At 44.3% G+C, this 19851-nt stretch overlaps 2 protein-coding genes across 2 annotated transcripts; one reads left to right on the forward strand and one right to left on the reverse strand.

Moving 5' to 3' along the window:
• The first annotated feature begins 12827 nt into the window (after positions 1 to 12827).
• Positions 12828 to 16190, forward strand: LOC112845518 (transcription factor Adf-1-like). The gene is made up of 4 exons (XM_025904922.1): positions 12828 to 13014; positions 13156 to 13407; positions 15533 to 15622; positions 15792 to 16190. The coding sequence occupies exons 1-4, from the start codon at positions 12885 to 12887 to the stop codon at positions 16049 to 16051; spliced, it is 732 nt and encodes a 243-aa protein (XP_025760707.1). The 5' UTR covers positions 12828 to 12884; the 3' UTR covers positions 16052 to 16190.
• A 687-nt stretch (positions 16191 to 16877) lies between these two features.
• On the reverse strand, positions 16878 to 18408 carry LOC109194463 (protein ANTAGONIST OF LIKE HETEROCHROMATIN PROTEIN 1-like; the record flags this gene model as incomplete). The annotated part of the gene is made up of 2 exons (XM_013266663.3): positions 16878 to 17769; positions 18371 to 18408. Coding segments are annotated over 2 exons (471 nt in total), but the record flags the coding sequence as incomplete, so codon positions are not given.
• Between the last annotated feature and the right edge of the window lie 1443 nt (positions 18409 to 19851).

Here is a 19851-nt window from a genome sequence, read left to right on the forward strand (position 1 = left end):
CAAAACAAAACAAAAACAAAAACAAAGACAGCCAACCTATGACTACGTGGGTCTTACTGCATGTGACACTCTGACCTCCCTGAGTGCGCTTCTTCAGAATTCCAGTGTCTGTCCCACTCTAAGTGCTAGTCTGATCCTTTTATTCTGGAGAGATATGGATCCCACTTCAGATGGAAACTCTACACTTTATTCAGAAGCCTGTATGAAAGTTGTTCTAGTGCAACGAGTCTCCCTAGTTGAATATGCCATACAGAGAGAGGTGGGGTGGAAGGGGCCTTCCACTGGGAGATAATGAGTTTACGCCCCAGCATCAACGCAGTCTGTACCCACTCAGTGGCCTTAGGCGGAGCATTTTTAAGGAGTGATGGGTCCCCCAAAACAAATAGTCTTGGTGAGAAAGGAATATCCCATCGTATAGTTAATTTGATAAAGTCATGTATCTCAGTCCAAAAGATTTGGGTTTTAGGACAGCTCCAAATCATATGGGTCAATGTGCCCACCCCAGTCTGACATCTCCAGCATTCAGGGGACCGTATGAGGTTCGCCCTATACAGTCTGTGTGGCGACCAGTAAATTCGGTGTAGTAATTTGAATTGGATTAGCCTCGTTCTAAGTTCCCTGGACACCTTTTTACTATTCTGCAAAATTGTGGTCCATTCCTGATCCGTAAAAACCACACCAAGGTCAGATTCCCAAGCTAACCGGAGGGCGGGAAGCCCTTTACTCGTGCCCTCAACAAGCATTGAGTAGTATTTAGAGACTTCACGACCTACCCCAAAGATTTTTTTGATGTAGCTGAGATATTCAATCGTAGGAGGTGGTGTGGAGGAGGAACCAAAGGTTTTGAGCAATAAGTGCCGGAGCTGCAAGTACCTCCAGAACTGACTCTGTGGCAACTGAAACTGTGCTTTAAGGTCATTGAAGGACTTGAGAATTCTCCCCTGATACAGGTCTCCGAGAACAAGTATCCCTCTCTGGACCCACAGTCTCCAGAAAAACGGAAACTTATTAATGCAAAGTTTGGGATTAAGCCATATGGAGGCCTCAGTATGAAGGTGGGAATTAAAATTTAACAGCAAGGCCACCTTCTTCCAGACCGTCTGTAGGAATGAAAGAATGGGGTGGGTTTGTATATCTGGTGGGAGCTTGGTGGTTAAAATGTGCATCGGAGGGAGTGGTGAGCACAAAGCACTCTCCAGACTAAACCATGGGGGTGCTCGTTCTGGAGGGAGAGCCCAGCAAACCATGTGTCTCAGACTGAAAGCATAATGGTAAAACAGTAAATTTGGGACCCCTAGGCCACCCAACTCCACTGGTTGCTGTAGCTTTTTAAGCTTTATTCTAGGGCGCCTGTTATTCCATATGAATTGGTTACATAACCTGTCAAATTGCTGAAAATATTTTGATGGGATTTTTAGCGGGAGTGTTTGTAGTAGGTAATTAAATTTTGGAGCACAATTCATTTTGATGATGTTAGCTTTACACCAAAGGGTGAGAAACAAAGGGGACCATCTAATTATGTCAGTTCTGAACTTGTCCAATAGAGGTTCAAAATTAGCCTGAACTATGTTGTATAACAAACGGGGGAATGTAATGCCCAGGTATTTAATCCCAGTCTGAGGCCAGCTGAAATCCCCTGGCTGGAACAGGGTTTTGGGGCAGAAGGCTGTCAGGAGGAGCGCTTCAGACTTTGACCAATTTACTCTATATCCTGATATATTAGAGAACCGGTTAATAATTCTTAAGAGAGCAGGTAGAGAGCGTTCTGGCTGCGATATTAGGACCAGGGCGTCATCAGCATATAGCATCAATTTGTGATTATCATTGTGGACCTGGATACCTGGAAAATCAGGGTCTCTACGTATTGTCGCTGCCAGAGGTTCTAAAGCTAGAAAAGAGCAGAGGACTCAGTGGGCAGCCCTGTCTTGTACCTCTGTGGAGGTCGAAGGACTGTGATATAATACGGTTCGTTAGTATTGATGCTCTTGGATTGTTGTAGAGAAGTTTGACCCACCTTATGAATTTTGGGCCAAAGCCAAATGCTTCCATTACAGAAAATAGAAAACGCCACTCTACCCTGTCGAATGTTTTCTCTGCATCTAGGGAGAGGGCTATAGCTGGAGAAAAGTCCCCTGTAGGGGATTTATTCTGGGTTGCCCACATAATATCAATTAGGCGTCTAACATTATCGGCAGAGCTGCAAGTCCGAATAAAACCAACTTGGTCGGGGTGTATTAAGTAAGTCATGACCTTATCTAATCTGGTTGCTAGTACCTTGGCTAAAATTTTGCAATCGCAATTGATCAAGCTTATTGGTCTGTAACTCTTACAGTCAAGAGGGTCTTTGTTTTTCTTTAAGACAAGGGAAATAAGTGCCTCCAACAGTGTTGGTGGCAGGCTGCCCTTATCCAGGGCCTCATCAAACATTTGAAGGAGTAAAGGGGAGAGCTCCTCTGCAAAGTTCCTGTAAAATTTTGCTGTGAACCCATCCAACCCAGGGGCCTTGTCGATTGGAAGGTTTTTGATTACCTTTAAGATCTCTTCCTTTGAAATTGGGGCGTCCAGGGAGTCCACCTGTGTCTTAGAGAGAGCTGGGAGGTTGAGGGGGGAGAGAAAACTGTTAATTTCCTGAGAGTGTGCTTGTACTTCTGAGGAGTAGAGTTGCATATAGAAATCTCTAAAAGCGTCATTCACTTCAGAGGGTTTTGACACCAGAGTGCCATCCTGTGCTCTAATTGCTGCTATGATAGTCTGAGCTTCTTTTTGTTTAATATATCTTGCAAGCAGTTTGCCAGGTTTATCTCCATCTTCGAAGTATTTCTGCCTAGCCCGAAATAGAGAAAACTCAATTTTCTGAGTCAAAATTGAGTTGAACTCATATTTAAGTCTAGTTAGGTGGGTCAGATTTGCTGAGCTCATGTCTGCCTTAAAAGCGGCTTCAGCTATGGCGATCTTCCTCTCCAGGTCTATCTGCTTGGTCAGAGCAGTTCTTTTCTTATATGAGGCATGCTGGATTATGAACCCTCTAATAAAAGCTTTCAAAGCTTCCCATGCTACACCTGCAATAGGAGCTGTGGAGAGGTTAGTTTCTATATAAAAATTGATCTGCTCTCTTAAGGAGTGGAGAAAGTTGGGATCATGTAAAAGGCTTGAGTTTAGCCTCCACCTAGGAGGCTTGAGGGGGTTACCAAATGAGCTCAGATGCAAGAGCACCAAGGCGTGGTCAGAAACGTGTATACTACCAATAGAGCAAGACAATGCTGAGGGCATGATAGAATTTGACACAAGAAAATAATCTATTCTTGAGAGAGTGTTGTGGGGGGCAGAATAAAAGGTGTAGTCTCTTGCGGATGGGTTGAATACTCTCCATACGTCTACCAAACCCAAGGTCCTACACATTTTTATAGCGACCGAAGCTGATCTAGAGTGTCGCTGTGAGGGAGTGCTTCGATCCAGTATATCATCCATGACCAAATTGAAGTCCCCTGCTATCAGGATTGGGTAGTCGCCCATATCACTAATTTTGCATTCCAAGTTTCCAAAAAAGGTGGGGTCGTCAATGTTTGGTGCATAGATATTGCTTAAAATCATCCCATGGCCTTGAATCTCAGCCAAGAGTAGCAATGTCTGCCCATCTTCGTCCTTAACCACCCGGGTGCATTTAAACTGTAACCGCTTATGAATTAGAATTGCGACACCCCTACTCTGACTGCTGCCACACGAAAAAATACCTGACCCACCCAATCACGGCAAAGTTTACCTGACTCTTGGGGAGACAAGTGAGTCTCTTGAAGAAAGACAATGTCAGCTTTTTTTGATTTGATAAATGTCATGATTTTCTTTTTTTTGATTGGATGGTTAAGGCCCTTTACATTCCAGGTCATAAAAGTAAGGGCCCTTTGTTGCTTATTCGCCATCATGCAATACGTATCAGACACATAACAGTGGGGTAACTTATTATTAGAACCAGGAGTTCAGTGCTGAGTGGACAATATTTGGAAGGCTGGCTGTAAGAAAAGTGGGGGGGGTTTGGGAGTAAATAAAAATAACAATCAATAAACATTCAAACAGATACTTCTGGGGCAACCGAGAACACTAGTTACCCTCAGGTGGGGTATAAGCCCCAAAAAATAAAACATAAACTTTATGGTCCGTGACTCTAACCAGTCGAACAGTCATAAACAGGACCCGTCGCCAGCAGCAGCAGCATATTAAGTCGATGTAATATGAGGAAACCAGTCAATCCGGGACTTAGCTAACTGAACAAACCTCTATGCAGATTGGTTAGAACTGTCCCCTGACAAACTGAAAAGGGCTTCATAACAACTGAATTACTAAAAGAGGAATTTAATAGTCTTAGTGAGCTTCTCTACCAAGCGGATTGGATCGTATTCTCAAAAGTAGCACAACCGAAAAAGTCAAATCAAACTGCGAAGCCCTATAATATTGAGACTGAACCGTTAGGAGGTGCAAAGTATATCGTGTATGGCATGTTAATTAACGCTAGGGCAAAAAGAGAAAAAGGAAAAGGAAAAGAAAAAGGGTAGTGTTTAAATCCAAGCCCTGATTGTAAATAACTCCCTTAAGGTAAAGACAGAATGTAGTCCTGGGCTTTTTTGGGGTCGGTAAACTCACGTCTGCCCTCCGTCATTTTCAGCACCAGCACCGCTGGGAACAGTAGGGAGAACTTTATCTTCCTTTCGTGCAGCAGCCGTTTACAGGGATTGAATGCCGCTCGTTTGTCCGTGACAAGTTTGGAGTAGTCAGGGAAGATCATAATGCGGTGGCCGTTCCAGCTCAGCTGTCCCAGCCTCCGCGCAGCTTCCACGACCCGTTCCCTGTCCTGGAATCGCAGAAATCGGGCGATGATGACCCTCGGGGGATGACCGTCAGGTTTGCGTCTCACCAGGCTGCGGTGTGCGCGGTCAATCTCCAGCCCGCCGGGGAAGTCGACCTTCAAGAGCTGTGGGATCGTGTTGCGCACGAATGCTAGACTGTCCGAACCCTCGCAGCCCTCTGGAAAGCCGGCAAAGCGCAGATTGTTTCTCCGTCCTCTGTTTTCGAGGTCGTCTAATTTCTGTCGTAGAGCGTTCACTTCGTCACTAGTAGCAGGAGGATTTTCCTTTAGCGATCTGCTAGCATCCTCAAGGAAATCCAGACGAGACTAAGTGTTGCTTATTCGAGTAGCCATATCCGCTAGCTTAGCCTCCACTGCCCTCGTAGCAGTTTGAATAGCATTCAGCTTGCTCTCTTGTGTCTCGGAGGTTTCCTTAAGTAGCACGTAAATACTTGCAATGTCTTTGGCCATTTGTTCAGTTGTAGCAGTCTGAATAGTATCCAACATTGGAGGTGAGGGCGGGTGCGCCTCGTTAGCTTTCGCTGACGTGTCCTTGCTAGCGCCTTCCTGCCGTCGAAGCGTAAGTTTTTGTTGGTGACTCGGCATTTCTGAGCTTTCACGGAGAGTCTTCAAGCTTCCCACTGTCCTGAGGTGATATTTTGTAAGTGTTATGTAGCGTAACGTTCAAAGTCTAATACAAATTAGCTGCCACTGCGACGGAGCTTCCCCATTCAAGCTGCCATCTTGACCGCCTACGTCACCGGACTCCCAGTGGAAGCAGTTTTTACATTCATCTTACCGTTGAGCCATAAATTACGTTTGTTTGAGGGGTGGAAATCTGTCCTCCTCTCAGTTTTCAAACTCCGAAAATGAAGCCGTTTCTTCTCTCGCCATATCTCCGCGACGGAGGTACAAAGAGCTATGAAAATCGCAGTCAAAGTACACCAAAGTCCGCTGATTCACCCAGTACAAGAATTATGCTGCTAGCCCTCCTAGTTTTTGAGTTACACGACGTTTTGTACCTCCAAAAAAACGGCGTTTTTTGCCTCTCGCCGTGATCTAAATCTGACTGCTCAAGTCTCTGTGTTTTAGACGCCCACTCCCTTTCCAGGTGGCGCAATCAGTAATGACACGGCTCTGCAGCTCACAGGTCGTGGGTTCAATCCCAGCCTCTTCTGCTGTTTTTATTAGAGTTGTCAGCTTTTTCACCTTTTTTCAGTTATGTGAGAACCAGTTTGGCTCAATGAGTAGCTGAAAAGTTCCAGCTTCTTCTGCTCTTTCGGAAGAATTTCAGCTTTTTTCACCTATTTTCAGCACAATTTTCAGTTTTTCAGCTCTTTTTTAGTAAAAATTTCATCTCCTTCACCCCTTGTCAGCTACAAGTTCAATTTTTTTTCAGTTGTTTTAAGCACAAAGTTCTTCTTCTTCACCTCTTTTCTGCTCATTTCAGCTTGTGCTCCACAGTGCACATTTTTCCTCTCATCATATCTTTGTTTGTGACCAGACCTCATTTGGCTCAGAGGGTTGAGCAGCTGCTGTGAGACCCCGTGGCAGAGGTTCAAGTCCTACCTGTGACAGTTGTTACACATCTTCCCCGCTTGCATGGACTCTGCTTTCTTGACACTCTTCAGTGTACCCTTACACATAAAGCCATTTTCATCAAGTGCATCTACACCTCTTTTTTAGCAGATAATTCTGCTTTTTCAGTTGTTTTCAGCAACTGCTGCTCAAGTCTCTGTCTTTCAGCCACCCGCCCCCTGTCCAGGTGGCGCAATCAGTAATGACACGGGTCTGCAGCTCAAAGGTCATGGGTTCAATCCCACCTTGTTCAACATTTTTTTTTTTCACTACAAATTTATACACTATCACAGACCTGTAATTTATTTTGCTAATTCAATACAATTCTGCAAAGTTTTATGATTTTAGCAGCTTTTCTAATATGGACCTCAGATTCTTGTTAACGCTTCATGGCAGAAATACATACAAGTACACAGCCTGATGAAGCAGACAGAGGCAGTACCTCTGATTGGTGAATTTGAGCAGAACCAAGTTGTTCTGCCTCTTTCAGCAGAAATTCTGCTCATTCACCTCCTTTCTGCAAAATTTTCAGCCTTTTCACCTCTTATCAGCACAATTCTCAGCAGCTTCTGCTCATTTTAGCAGAATTGTCCATCTCTCCACCTCTTCTTTGTGCGAGTGAGTTTGGGTCAGTGAGATGAGTAGCTGCCTTGAGCCCAGGAGGGCCAGGTTCGAATCCTGCTCATGGCAACATTTTTTTTTTTTTTTTCACCACCATACAACTTTTTGCAACTTTTCAGCTTTTTCAGCTTTTCTGCAGAAAGCTTCAGCGTTAAGGCATCCACACAGCATTTTCGCAGGAAATGCAAATTTTTCTAGTTATTCTTCAGTTTCCGCCTGAAATTTTGCAGCGAAACTCGCCCCGCAGTTTTGAGACAAGCTTCATATATGTTACCTCATTTTGTGCGGCTGGATCTGGAATGGTGTGCTATGACTTTTGGTGTTTATGACTAGAGCTGGGCGATATATCAAGTTTTTTAAAAATATCGATATACTTTTATACGAGATATAAGATGTGACAATATCCTTTATATCGATATAGTCTATGTTACGTTATAATTATAGTTGCGGAGCTGCAAGTTTGCCTCTCTTTCGTCCACTTTTGTCTCTGTGCAACGTTACTCGACCTCGCCTCTCCTTCACTGAACACAACTCCCCCTCTTCCCCCATCGTTTCACCTGCAGGCAGCGACAAGATGGACACGGCAAATCTCCATTAATGAGTTACTGCGCATCGCCCCGTGCGTGGGGCTGGACGGTGTCAACGTGTTAACGAGCTAACCACGCTAACGCCATGCACGGCCTGAAATCCTCTCATCTTCTCAAAAGTTGACTGCGCGCCTTTTGTATGAATTCTGGTTGTGCTTGATGACCGCGAACCGATTTTATGTGATACACAGCGCTCAGCAATCTGTCAAAAAATGTTTTAGTTCGACTTTGGTAAGCTACGGAGCTGCACCGCTTGATGGATTGTCGGAGCATTACGGCTACCGAGGAGCCTCGCGGAGTGATACGTACTGTGGTTCAACGTAATATTACCGTATTGTGTGTGTGTATAAGGACCATAAATGGCACCTGTTCAGAGACATGGTTACGAAGCGGATTTCAAACTCCAGGCTGTCAGTCACGCAGTAGAAGTTGGGAAAAGAGCAGCTGTGAAATCTGTCTGTTATTATGCTCAGCGTCTTTTAGTTTACATTTTGACTGCACAATTGTGAGCTCTTTGTTATGCACAAAACAACATAGTTTTCTTTTATTTATAGAGCATCATTATTTAATAAATGCTCATAATTTATTTTTGAGTAGTTTTTTTTCATGTACATCTATGCTGTATGTTAATAAAAGTGCCTGTGTGACATCTGGGACACAGCTTTGACTAAGAACTCTCTTTTTGTTCTTACTTTATGGCTTTAAAAAAATATCGAGATATATATCTTATATCGCCATCCAGCTAAAAAATATCGAGATATGAATTTTGGGTCATATCGCCCAGCTCTATTTATGACTATTATAGTTTTTTAAATATTAATATTTTACTGAAAATTTTCCCGCGCCTCTCTGCCGCACAGTTTTGACACAATTGTTACATATGTTAGATCATTTTGTGCAGCTGGAGCTGGACTAGTATGGTATGACTTTTGGTGTTTATGACTTTTATAGTTTTTTAAATATTTTGATTTTAGTGCAAATTTGGGCCAATTTCTAGGCTCCTGAGAAAGATTCTACTTTTGGCCCCATAGAAACAGACTTCATTTGTGGTATGTTGGCTCTCTCTAGTGGTATACCCGGAGTAGTACAGCCAAAAAGATGCTTGGGGGGGAAACTCCATATCCCACAATTCATAGCACGCCTCTACAGAGTAAACAATGGCGGCCACCACTTCGTTTTATGTCTTTTATTAGTGTTTCTAGGTCACAAAATAAACTTTTAACATTTTCAGGCGAGAATGTAGGTGTGTAAACTTCAAATATCTGCTTGTTTTATCAAAACATCCCATATTAGCAACAGTGCTCTGACGACGTCGGTCCTGCCTGACAGCTAGCCGGCTACCTAGCTAGCTGCCGCACTTGGCTGCAAATGGACAGCGAGGGGACTCTCTCTCGTTTCACCTCCCCGGTCTCTCGCAAATGCTCGCACAGACTCGGAGTTACAGCTGGATGTGGAAAAAATAACTGAGTTGTTTGGTGGTGTTATAACGCGGAGCTACAACAGAGGGCAGCTATCCACCGGTGTATGACACAAAGAACATGCGGAGCTCAATCGTGGATCAGGGAAACCGAAGGCAGGAGCGTGAGGTGAACTGAATTTCAGGTAAGAAGTTATAAACTGCACTCTATTTGGCTCGGATATAAACCGAGTTTAGGTGTAGTTTATTTTCGTTGTGCTGACCTTTTACAATTGTGCTGCGTGCTAGCTAGCACGACGGGAGTTTCTTTACAGCTGTGTGTGCGCTAAGTTACTGACGTTGGACTTTATTTTATTCATAAGGGTTAGTTCATAGAGTTGCCGTACAAACGGAATCGTCCCACATTCAGAGAAAATATTACGATTTATTCTGTTGTTACGAAGCCTCCCCTGTCATTCTCTCGCCTGTTGCAACTTCAATCATGAAACTGATCAACGATCGGCTTTTCGCTCTTGTTTATCGCGCTAAACAACAGCAGCACGTTTAAGCTTGATCAGCTGTTGTTAGAATTCATTTGATTTTAATTTCTAGTATCAGCTGATGTTTGATGGAGCCATAGCTGTAAAAACGGCTGTTCCAAACCAGGAGAGGTCCTTACTGAATCATCAGAGCTGAACAGGTGATGGAGAAACAGGTTTACCCTTTAGGTGACATGAATGAGTTGAAGGGAAGTTATGAACTGTTTCTGAGAGACAAATAAAGACCAAGCTCCTTTTTTGTGTAGCTGACAGCTGGTAACTGTGCAGGGGCGGATCTAGCAAAGCTTTTGCCAGGGGGCCAGGTAGGGCATTAACAGAGAAAGGTGGACACAAAGATACTTTTCTTTCTTACTCTCATATAAAATATTTAGCTTTTATATTAAATAGTTATCTGAATCTTACAACCAAAGTTTGTATAATAATACACAAGATTGGCTGTAGACCATTGTTCATCATTCAGAACACTGTGTAAAAATAACAAAAAACAAAAAGTGAATGGAAAAGTGCATAAATATTTATTTTACATGTTTGATGTGTGTGGCGGGGCGTGGTCTGCAGTGCCGCTGCAGGGGAGGTGGACCCACCTGAGCGGCATCTGCAATCACGCCTCTCGGGCGTATTCTGTGCTCTCTTGGCTGTTTTTTGGGTGTGTGTCGGGCTGTGAGTTGAAAAGCTACAGCCGGCTGTGTGGGTACACCAACCATGTGTGAAAAGTGGTCCATAACGTAATGCTTCAAAGCGTGTTCATGCAAACGTCGGATCTGCCGTGGTACAATGGGACTTCTGCTCATGAACCTGTGTGCACAGCGTCTGCAAATCGGGGGTGTACGAAGTAACTTCATCTTTACACAAAACTGTAAGCTGTCATCTGTGAGGCGCGAGCGGTGTTTGTTTTTACCATAGTTCATGGTGGAGAATGGCTGCTCTTCTGAGTTTTGCTCTCTGTAGCCGTATGAATGGCAAACTACACTGATTAGCAGTGGCATAGGCACACTTAAAATTTCTTCTGAAATTTTCGCTTTCTAGTTCCTTGTTACGCTTTTTCTGAGACCAAACTTGGCAGGCACAAGGCTGCTGCTACCAACAAGACTTACACAGAATTTGGGGGTTTCTCTGTATTTGTCTTGACTTTGCAATTTTAAAGATGAATTTAATTGAATTAATGTAAACAGAACTTGTCCCAGCACAGAACCCTGCAGAACTCCACAATTAACTTTAATGGGTGACAAGGGCTTCTCATTTACATGGACAAACTGACGTCTATTAGATATGATTCAAACCACTGAAGCACAGCACCTTTAATACCTGTGGCATGCTCTAACGGTGTGTTCACACCGAACGCGATAGAGGCGGCCAGAGCGTCAGGTTTACATGTAAAGTCAATGGAAAAGCGCGATGACACGCGATTGCGCATCCAGCGAAAATTCGGAAGCAGATTTGCATCGCGAAAATGCCAAAACTCGTGAAACGCGCGTCAGTGTAGCGCGTCTGGCGCGCTTGACTCGCGACAAAAAAATCACGCGCGTCAGTTTTTGTGTTGCATTTTGTGCATACGCGTGTTTCGCCTCTACCGCTCGAGTTGGAAAAATTTGAACTCCAGCGTCAAATCGCGCCGCGTCAACCAATCAGGAGCCTGGTGACGTGGCTGTAACCAGGTCAAAGGGGCAGATCAAACCAAATGCACTTTAGAACAACACGCAGCAACACTACACATGAGCGGGAGGAGGGAGGTATGGGGTCTTCACACACCCCCGTTCTCTACTAGCCATCGGGGTGGGGGCTGGGAGGAGGTGTTGGCTGTCCGATTGGCCTCCCTGCTGCTGCGGAGCCTGGGGCGGTCTGCTTGCCTCCACCCCGGGGGAAAGGGTCACATCTCTTGGGTCTGGGTGCCGTTTCCCCCTCTGGGGGCGAGGGTACCTGGACCCAGGGCATAGAGTATGTTTGGGGAGTATGATTGTGTGTACATGTCTATGTATGTCTGTCCCTACGTTGGGTGAGTGCTGAGTGTTTGTATATGTGTGCATGAGGGTGGGAAAGCATGTTTATGTCTGTGTGTGCCTGTTTGTCTGTGTCTATATGTCAGGTCGGGTCTTAGACTCCACCTCCCTGGGTACTCCCAGGCCCTCCAAGTGTGGAGGCCTATCTCCCCTCACCACACTCCCTGCTGGTAACTGATGCCCTCAGGAGTTGGTGCATTGGTGGTTCTTGGTGTCCGGGGCTGGGCGCTCAGGTATGCACCAGCTCACTCCCGGTGGCTACTTGGCGGGGCCTGGTGCCTGTCGCTCGGTCAGGCCTCTTCCGGGGCAAAAGGGGGCCCTCGGGCCTCCGGCCTCGGGGCCTGCAACTCGGTTCACTCTGGCACAGCTGGCTGCCGGCAGAGCCGGCGGGCACGCCGGTGCAGCCCCCTCTGGCTTCTGCTCCGTGGCTACTGGGTGACCCCCTCGTCTGGGGATCTCCTCAGCCCTTCCCAGGAAGGTGGCACGGATGCCCCTCTGGTGGTACTCCTTGGGCTCTCGCACTCTGGGGCCTCTGGATGTCTGGAGCCTGGATCTCCTCCATGCCTGCTTCATGCCCTGGGGGACGGGGCTATGGCCCTCCACACCCTCTAGCAGACCGTTACATGGGGAAACCTTTTGTATACAAGCGCGTTGATCCACACAGGTGTGCACACGGGTGTTCACTGTTTGTAGACATAAACTACACCTTTCTTAGCTGCTACTTCAAAGCACATTGTGCGCTGTCTGTCCTGCGTGCTGCACAACAACTTTCAATATTTAGTATTTACTGCTGTTCACACTCAGCTAGATTAACGTGATGGTGTTGTGTTTAGTATGTTGCTTTGTTTTTGTTTGGTTTTTTTTGCTTGTCTTCTCTTCTTTTTCTCTCAACAGGTGATCCAGGAGATTTTTTTTTCTTTCTTTCTCTTTGTCTTTGTAAGTGCCCTTTCTCACTGTCCCTTTTCCCTTCTGTTTTTCTTTTCCTTCCTCTCTTTCTTTCTCCCTTTCCTATCCCCCCGTCATGTCTGTCCCATCTGTAACAACTGAAAATAAAATAAATAATAACAACAAAGTTTGATCAAATGGACCAATACGGCAATGCCATGATGATCCATTTGGCAAAATAAATCCATTTGGTATCCTTGTTGGTCTTCAGACAACAATTCTGACGGCTTAAGAACCAAATGGGACAGAGAAAAAAAAAAAAAAAAAAAATCGCGCCGCGTCAACCAATCAGGAGCCTGGTGACGTGGCTGTAACCAGGTCAAAGGGGCAGATCAAACCAAAGCCCTTCATTCTTCATTCGGTATGGAGGAAAAACTCATCAGCGCAGTGGCTAATCGTCCAGAACTATACGATGCTAGCTGCTACTTCTACCGGGACAGGAATAAAAAGGACCTAGGTTGGAGGCACATAAGTGAGGAGATTGGGCTACCTGGTAAGTTCATTTGTTGGTCTTTTTAATTTTCAGACTGACCCGATGAAGCCGCGCAAAAGCTAGCAAGCATGCCTACTGTCCCGCTATTTTCCCACTGATGTACAAATACCTTTCCGCTAACAAGATAATGTGTTTATTCAGAGGACATCTGCAGGAAAAAGTGGAAGAGCCTCAGGGACACGTATAATAGGGAGAAGAGGACATGGAAGGAGAAGAGGAGTGGGTCTGCAGCAGGATCGGGGAAGAGATGGAAATTTTACGCGGTCATGGGGTTTCTGGACCCCTTCCTCACCCCGCGGGAGACTAGCAGCAATATGGGGCAGACCGTGGAGAACTTCGCCCCCGAGGACGAGGGACAGCCCGGAGAGGCAGCAGGGGAGTTTCAGTCTGAAGGTATGTTTACAATGAATTAATGTAGGCAGTTAATTTATGCGTATTGTCATATAGGAATATATTTTGTTTATTAATAAACAGTATACAGTAGTCCCGTAGTTCATCCGTCACTGCCTCGCCTTTTCGCTGATTTTTTTTTTTTTAGTGCACCGTACAGCTTTCAACAATGCGCATTGCATTCTGCAGCCTGATTGACAAATCTCCTCCGTGTCGTGTCTCCTGCGCCAAATTTACCATGTTTGGTTTTGATAACCATCACGTCCAATAGAAAAAACAGCGCAAAGACACTCATAACTATGACCCTCATTCGGAAATAGACACCTGCACTGCGAGGGAAAAAGGCGCACAAAAGTGGCGCCACAGACGGAGAAAAAGCGCGGCATAATAATACTTTTACGTTTAAAAATCGACAAAGGTTTGCACTTTGAGAATGAACTTATGAGAACTGCGACTATTGTTCATGTGCTGCAATAAATGAGGGACCACTATATAATTTCTGAATGACTATTGTTTTCAACCTGTTAACATTTAATTCAATTCAATTCAATTCAATTCAATTTTATTTATATAGCGCCAAATCACAACAAAAGTCGCCTCAAGGCGCTTTATATTGTACAGTAGATAGCACAATAATAAATACAGAGAAAAACCCAACAATCATATGACCCCCTATGAGCAAGCACTTTGGCGACAGTGGGAAGGAAAAACTCCCTTTTAACAGGAAGAAACCTCCGGCAGAACCAGGCTCAGGGAGGGGCGGCCATCTGCTGCGACCGGTTGGGGTGAAAGAAGGAAAACAGGATGAAAGACATGCTGTGGAAGAGAGACAGAGATTAATAACAGATATGATTCGATGCAGAGAGGTCTATTAGCACATAGTGAGTGAGAAAGGTGACTGGAAGGGAAAAACTCAATGCATCATGGGAATCCCCGGCAGCCTACGTCTATTGCAGCATAACTAAGGGAGGATTCAGGGTCACCTGGTCCAGCCCTAACTATATGCTTTAGCAAAAAGGAAAGCTTGAAGCCTAATCTTGAAAGTAGAGATAGTGTCTGTCTCCCGAATCCAAACTGGAAGTTGGTTCCACAGAAGAGGGGCCTGAAAACTGAAGGCTCTGCCTCCCATTCTACTTTTAAATACTCTAGGAACAACAAGTAGGCCTGCAGTGCAAGAGCGAAGTGCTCTAATAGGGTGATATGGTACTACAAGGTCATTAAGATAAGATGGGGCCTGATTATTTAAGACCTTGTATGTGAGGAGCAGGATTTTGAATTCAATTCTGGATTTAACAGGAAGCCAATGAAGGGAAGCCAAAACAGGAGAAATATGCTCTCTCTTTCTAGTCCCTGTCAGTACTCTTGCTGCAGCATTTTGGATTAGCTGAAGGCTTTTCAGCGAGTTTTTAGGACATCCTGATAATAGTGAATTACAGTAGTCCAGCCTGGAAGTAATAAATGCATGAACTAGTTTTTCAGCATCACTCTGAGACAGGATATTTCTAATTTTAGAGATGTTGCGCAAATGGAAGAAAGCAGTCTTACATATTTGTTTAATATGTGCGTTGAAGGACATGTCCTGGTCAAAAATGACTCCAAGGTTTCTCACAGTGTTACTGGAGGCCAAGGTAATGCCATCCAGAGTAAGAATTTGGTTAGATACCATATTTCTAAGATTTTCAGGGCCGAGTACAATAACCTCAGTTTTATCTGAATTAAGAAGCAGAAAGTTAGCGGCCATCCAGGTCTTTATGTCTTTAAGACATTCCTGCAGTTTAACTAATTGGTGTGTGTTACCTGGCTTCATGGATAGATAGAGCTGCGTGTCATCTGCATAGCAGTGAAAATTTATGCTATGTCTTCTAATGATGTTGCCTAGGGGAAGCATGTATAATGTAAATAGAATTGGTCCTAGCACTGAACCCTGTGGAACACCATAATTGACCTTAGTGTCTGAAGAGGACTCTCCATTTACATGTACAAATTGGAGTCTATTAGATATGATACAAACCACTGCAGTGCAGTACCTGTAATACCTACAGCATGTTCTAATCGCTCTAATAGGATATTATGGTCAACAGTATCGAATGCAGCACTGAGGTCTAGCAGGACAATATTGTCTTGATAGAGTCAACTGATTATGCAGCAGAGCCATCCCCTGATGCTGCTTCTGGCTCCCCAGTCCCTGGTCCCTCCACTCCTGCTGCTGCACCCACAGGTATGTACATCAAGCACTGATAGCTTTTTAGTCACTTGGATTCCCTGGTGATCACCTTTACTAAATATTCACAACCAATCTGTTCATATTCTGTTTTTTTTTCAATTTTGAAAATGAAAATCTAGTAGCAGCCTTCTCAATTCTTTGTGTTTTGTGCTGTGTTTTACAGGCCCACAGAGGAGGACAGCTCAAAAGCGGTCGAGGGACGGGTACCAGGATGGTCCATCGGCGGTGGAGCTGGCCATCCTGGAGTCACTGAAGAGGCCACGCCCGTCTCCAACGGAGTATTTCCTCTTTGGCCTTGCTCCTGCTCTGGAGAGCCTGCCGCCTCAGACACGAGAATTCGTGAAATTCCAAATGCACAAATTAGTTTTTGAAAGCAGCACAGCTGTGTTAAATTTTGAAACATTGGACCCTAGCAATCAGTAGTTTTCTGATGAGGCAGCAGGCTCTCCAGGGCAGAAACAATGTTCTTATTTTTCTCCTCATTCTCCCTGAGGCTCTTCCACTCCAAGCTGGGTCCTTTTTGTTCCTGTCTTTCTGTAAATAGTTAAATTTTATATATTTATGTTTAATGTTGTTGTAATTGAATTTATATATTTTTTCAAATAAACATTTTTAATGACTAATGTCTCAGTTTTACTACACAGCAAATATTCGCACCCGACTTGACACATGTAGAATGTATTTCTTATTATACTAATGACAAAATATACTAATGCAGTGGGATGCAAAAGTTTGGGCAACCTTGGTAAAAGTCATTATTTTCCTGTAGAAATCGTTGGTTGTTACAATAAAAATTGTCAGTTAAATATATCATACAGGAGACACAGTGATATTTGAGAAGTGCAAAGAAGTTCACTGGATTTACATAAAGTGTGGAATAACTGTTTAAACAAAATCAAGCAGGTGCATAAATTGGCAACTTAAAAAAGACAAATGAAATGAAAATTTAGTGTATATCAATGTGTGTCTCTCCTATATGATATATGCAAGTGACATTTTCAATTGTAACAGCGATTCATACAGGAAAATGACTATTAATAAGGTTGCCCAAAATTTTGCATCACACAGTATATAGGAACATAGTGAAGACAAGTTATTTAAGAGAGTAAAGAGAGGTTATTTTATTTTGGAGTAGAGCTCCATTTATTAAGAAAATGTTAAAAAGGCAGGAACACTCTTTACAGGTTTGTGGGTGGCTCTTAAAAGAGCCATTGTGGGGAAGTCACTCGGACTTCAAACAGGCTACTCCTTTGGCTGCCAAGTCACAGCTCCCTCCGCCGAGAAGTGGGCCATGAACTTCTCCCTCACCAGGACAGCCTCTCTGGAGGAGTTGTTTGCTGCTACACGGCCCAGGCTTTGCAACGGCTCCACCACAGCAGGTGCCACACTCCTCACAGCAGGTGCCCCTCTCTCGTCCAAACCGCGCAGAAAATTGTGGAGAACACACGTTGCCTTCACACACTTCTCCGCAATTTCAGGACGGAGCTCCATGGAGCGCCGATACATCCTCCACTGTGAGGAGAGGACACCAAAGGCACCCTCCACTATCATCCTGGCCCTGGAAAGGCAATAGTTGAAGATCCTCTTCTCTAAGGGGAGGAGGCGTCCAGGGAAAGGCCTCATGAGCTCACGCCGCAGCGGGAACGCTTCATCAGCCACAAACACATGGGGCTGGGCTCCACGGTGTTCTCCACCAGGTAGAGGCTGGTCAGGAGGCAGATGGAGAGTCCCAGCCCGAAGAGCCTGACCAAAGGTGGAGTTGGCCAGAATACCCCCATCGCTGGTCCTCCCGTACCCCCCCAACATCAATAACTCGGAAGCGATACCTTGCATCCACAACCGCAAGGAGAACAATGGAGAATGTTCCCTTGTAGTTGTGGAACATGGATCCTGAGTTGGGGGGTGCCTTCGTCTGGACGTGCTTCCCATCCAGAGCTCCACAGCAGAGAGGGAAGTGCCAGCGCTCCTGGAATTCCTCTGCAATGGACCGCCAGTCTCCCAGTGAAGGCACAGCCATGAAATCATCCACTAGACAGTCCCAGATGGCTGTCGCTACCTGGGGGATGATCTCGCTCACGGTAGACACACCAACTCGAAAACTAAACGCAATGGTCCTGAAGGAGTCCCCGGTGGCAAGGAACCTGGACAAAATTGTTTAAAATTAGTATTATGTGTACTGCAGTTACAAAATACATTATTCAAATTCCAAAACACTTTGGTGATGTTAGATTTCAATTACAAATATATTAGATATTATCTAATATACACTATGTAATTATCCTTATAATTACATAGTGTATATTAGATAATATACACTATAATTATTAGATAATATCTAAAACAGTCTGCGGGGATTATATAAAAAGATTCAGCTATACATGAATTAAACCAGGTCTAAATAAAAAAAAAAAAAGTATCACAACAGAGATTAGCGCACAGTGGTCCACTGTTTGATATCAGCAAACACAGAGAGCATGCACTGATAGACACCACAGCCATGCTATCATTGCAAACACTGATAACAGCATAAATCGAATTACATCGGGACTTGATGAGAACTTTCGAGTATCACTAGAAATATTAAAAATACAGTCGTCTCCATACCACAGTTTGCTTTCAGTAAACACCGAGAGCATTCACTGTTAGCTTAGCACATCCAGTGTAGCAGTGTATAAACGATAGTTTAGCATATATTAGCACAGGTATCAATAAAGGACTACCGTATTAAACACTTTTACTAACCTCAGGCAGATGGACAGGCGCTCTGCAGGCGGAATTGAGCGCCTGTAGTTGGTGTCTAGGCGGGCGACTCTGGGACCGACGCGGGACAGCAGGTCCTCAAACTGGCCGAGTGAAAGACGGTGATATCGCTGGAATCGGCCGTCATCCAGGCGCAGCTCCTGGAGCAAATGGTGAAACTCACCAAAGTGCTCACGCCTCTGGAGGACCTGATGGACCCAGGTACGGCGAGGACGTCTTTTTCCCCACTGCTCTGCTCTCCACAGTAGATAGAGAAGGGAAACTCTCTCTTCAAGCACTAGCTCGACAGCTGCCATCTTGCAAAGATACCGTCTGGCACAACTTCCTCCCACATCCCTCCCACATTTCCGGTTCACCCGCTTCAAAATATGCAATTTTGAGGCGCGATGGATTTCTGTTGGACACGCGTCGAGGTGCGAATGTGCACGCGTCAAATTAGAGGCGTTTGGGGCGTTTTCGCTTGCGCCTGTCGCATTCGGTGTGAACACACCGTAATCCCTGCAATAGAATATGGTTGTAAACAGTATCAAATACTGTACCGAGGTCTAACAAAAGTAAGGTTTTCAACTGAATTATAACTGTCTAGTTGATTAGTTGATAGCATAGATATGAAAATTGCCTACAGTATTCTACATCTGAATGACAGACTAGCTATGACTATAAGAAACAGGCATGTTCATTATACCAGACAGAAAGGTCATTCATGACTATATGTTCATCATGCCCCTTTAAATTAAATCCAGCCTTTCATGCCTTTGGAGTAGTTTTGGAGTCACTGTTTCTTATCATGACTTTATTAAAAAAAATACTCAGTCTGACCATCTGACGTTACATAGACTCATGACTCAGCAGAAGCAGCTGACTCAGATGTACAGGTCTACCCTTTTTACCGTGCTGGTTCATGATTCACTAATGGAACAAAGTTTAGACAAACAGTAATTTGAGTTCAGTACAGTTTGTCTTCTGATCAGTTATCTATCTGTTCACCTTTGTGTACATTTGTGTTTTTAGCAGAGGATAAAAGTCCAGCTCGAGTGTGCTCATCTCCATTTTTGCTGTTCGTTGCATTGACATAAAACCAAAACATGAAGGCTTATCTGCTCCTGCTTCTACTGATACCTCTCTGCTCAGGTAACTAAACTGAACGCTGAAAGTAGGACAGTATTCTTACTCTCAAGCTGGTAGAAACAAATTACTAGCAATGTGCAGACTGCTGAAAATAATCATCACCTCTGAGTTTGGATTCTTGTTAGAGAAACTTTATTTATATCTCATTTGGTGTTTTAAGTCTTATATACTGCTTAGTCTAAATATGACTCACTTTGACATCGTTGAACTAGCCTAATAATCATTCTGTTAGTCTCAAATTACAATATTTTAAAAGTTTTGATTGTTGTGCAGGTGCTATAAATTATTGTACAATCTGGGTAATATTTTACCCAAATCTGTTCAGACAGATTTTT

Source organism: Oreochromis niloticus, unplaced genomic scaffold (genome assembly GCF_001858045.2).
Source record: "Oreochromis niloticus isolate F11D_XX unplaced genomic scaffold, O_niloticus_UMD_NMBU tig00007723_pilon, whole genome shotgun sequence".
In the NCBI taxonomy this organism is placed as follows: Eukaryota; Metazoa; Chordata; class Actinopteri; order Cichliformes; family Cichlidae; genus Oreochromis; species Oreochromis niloticus.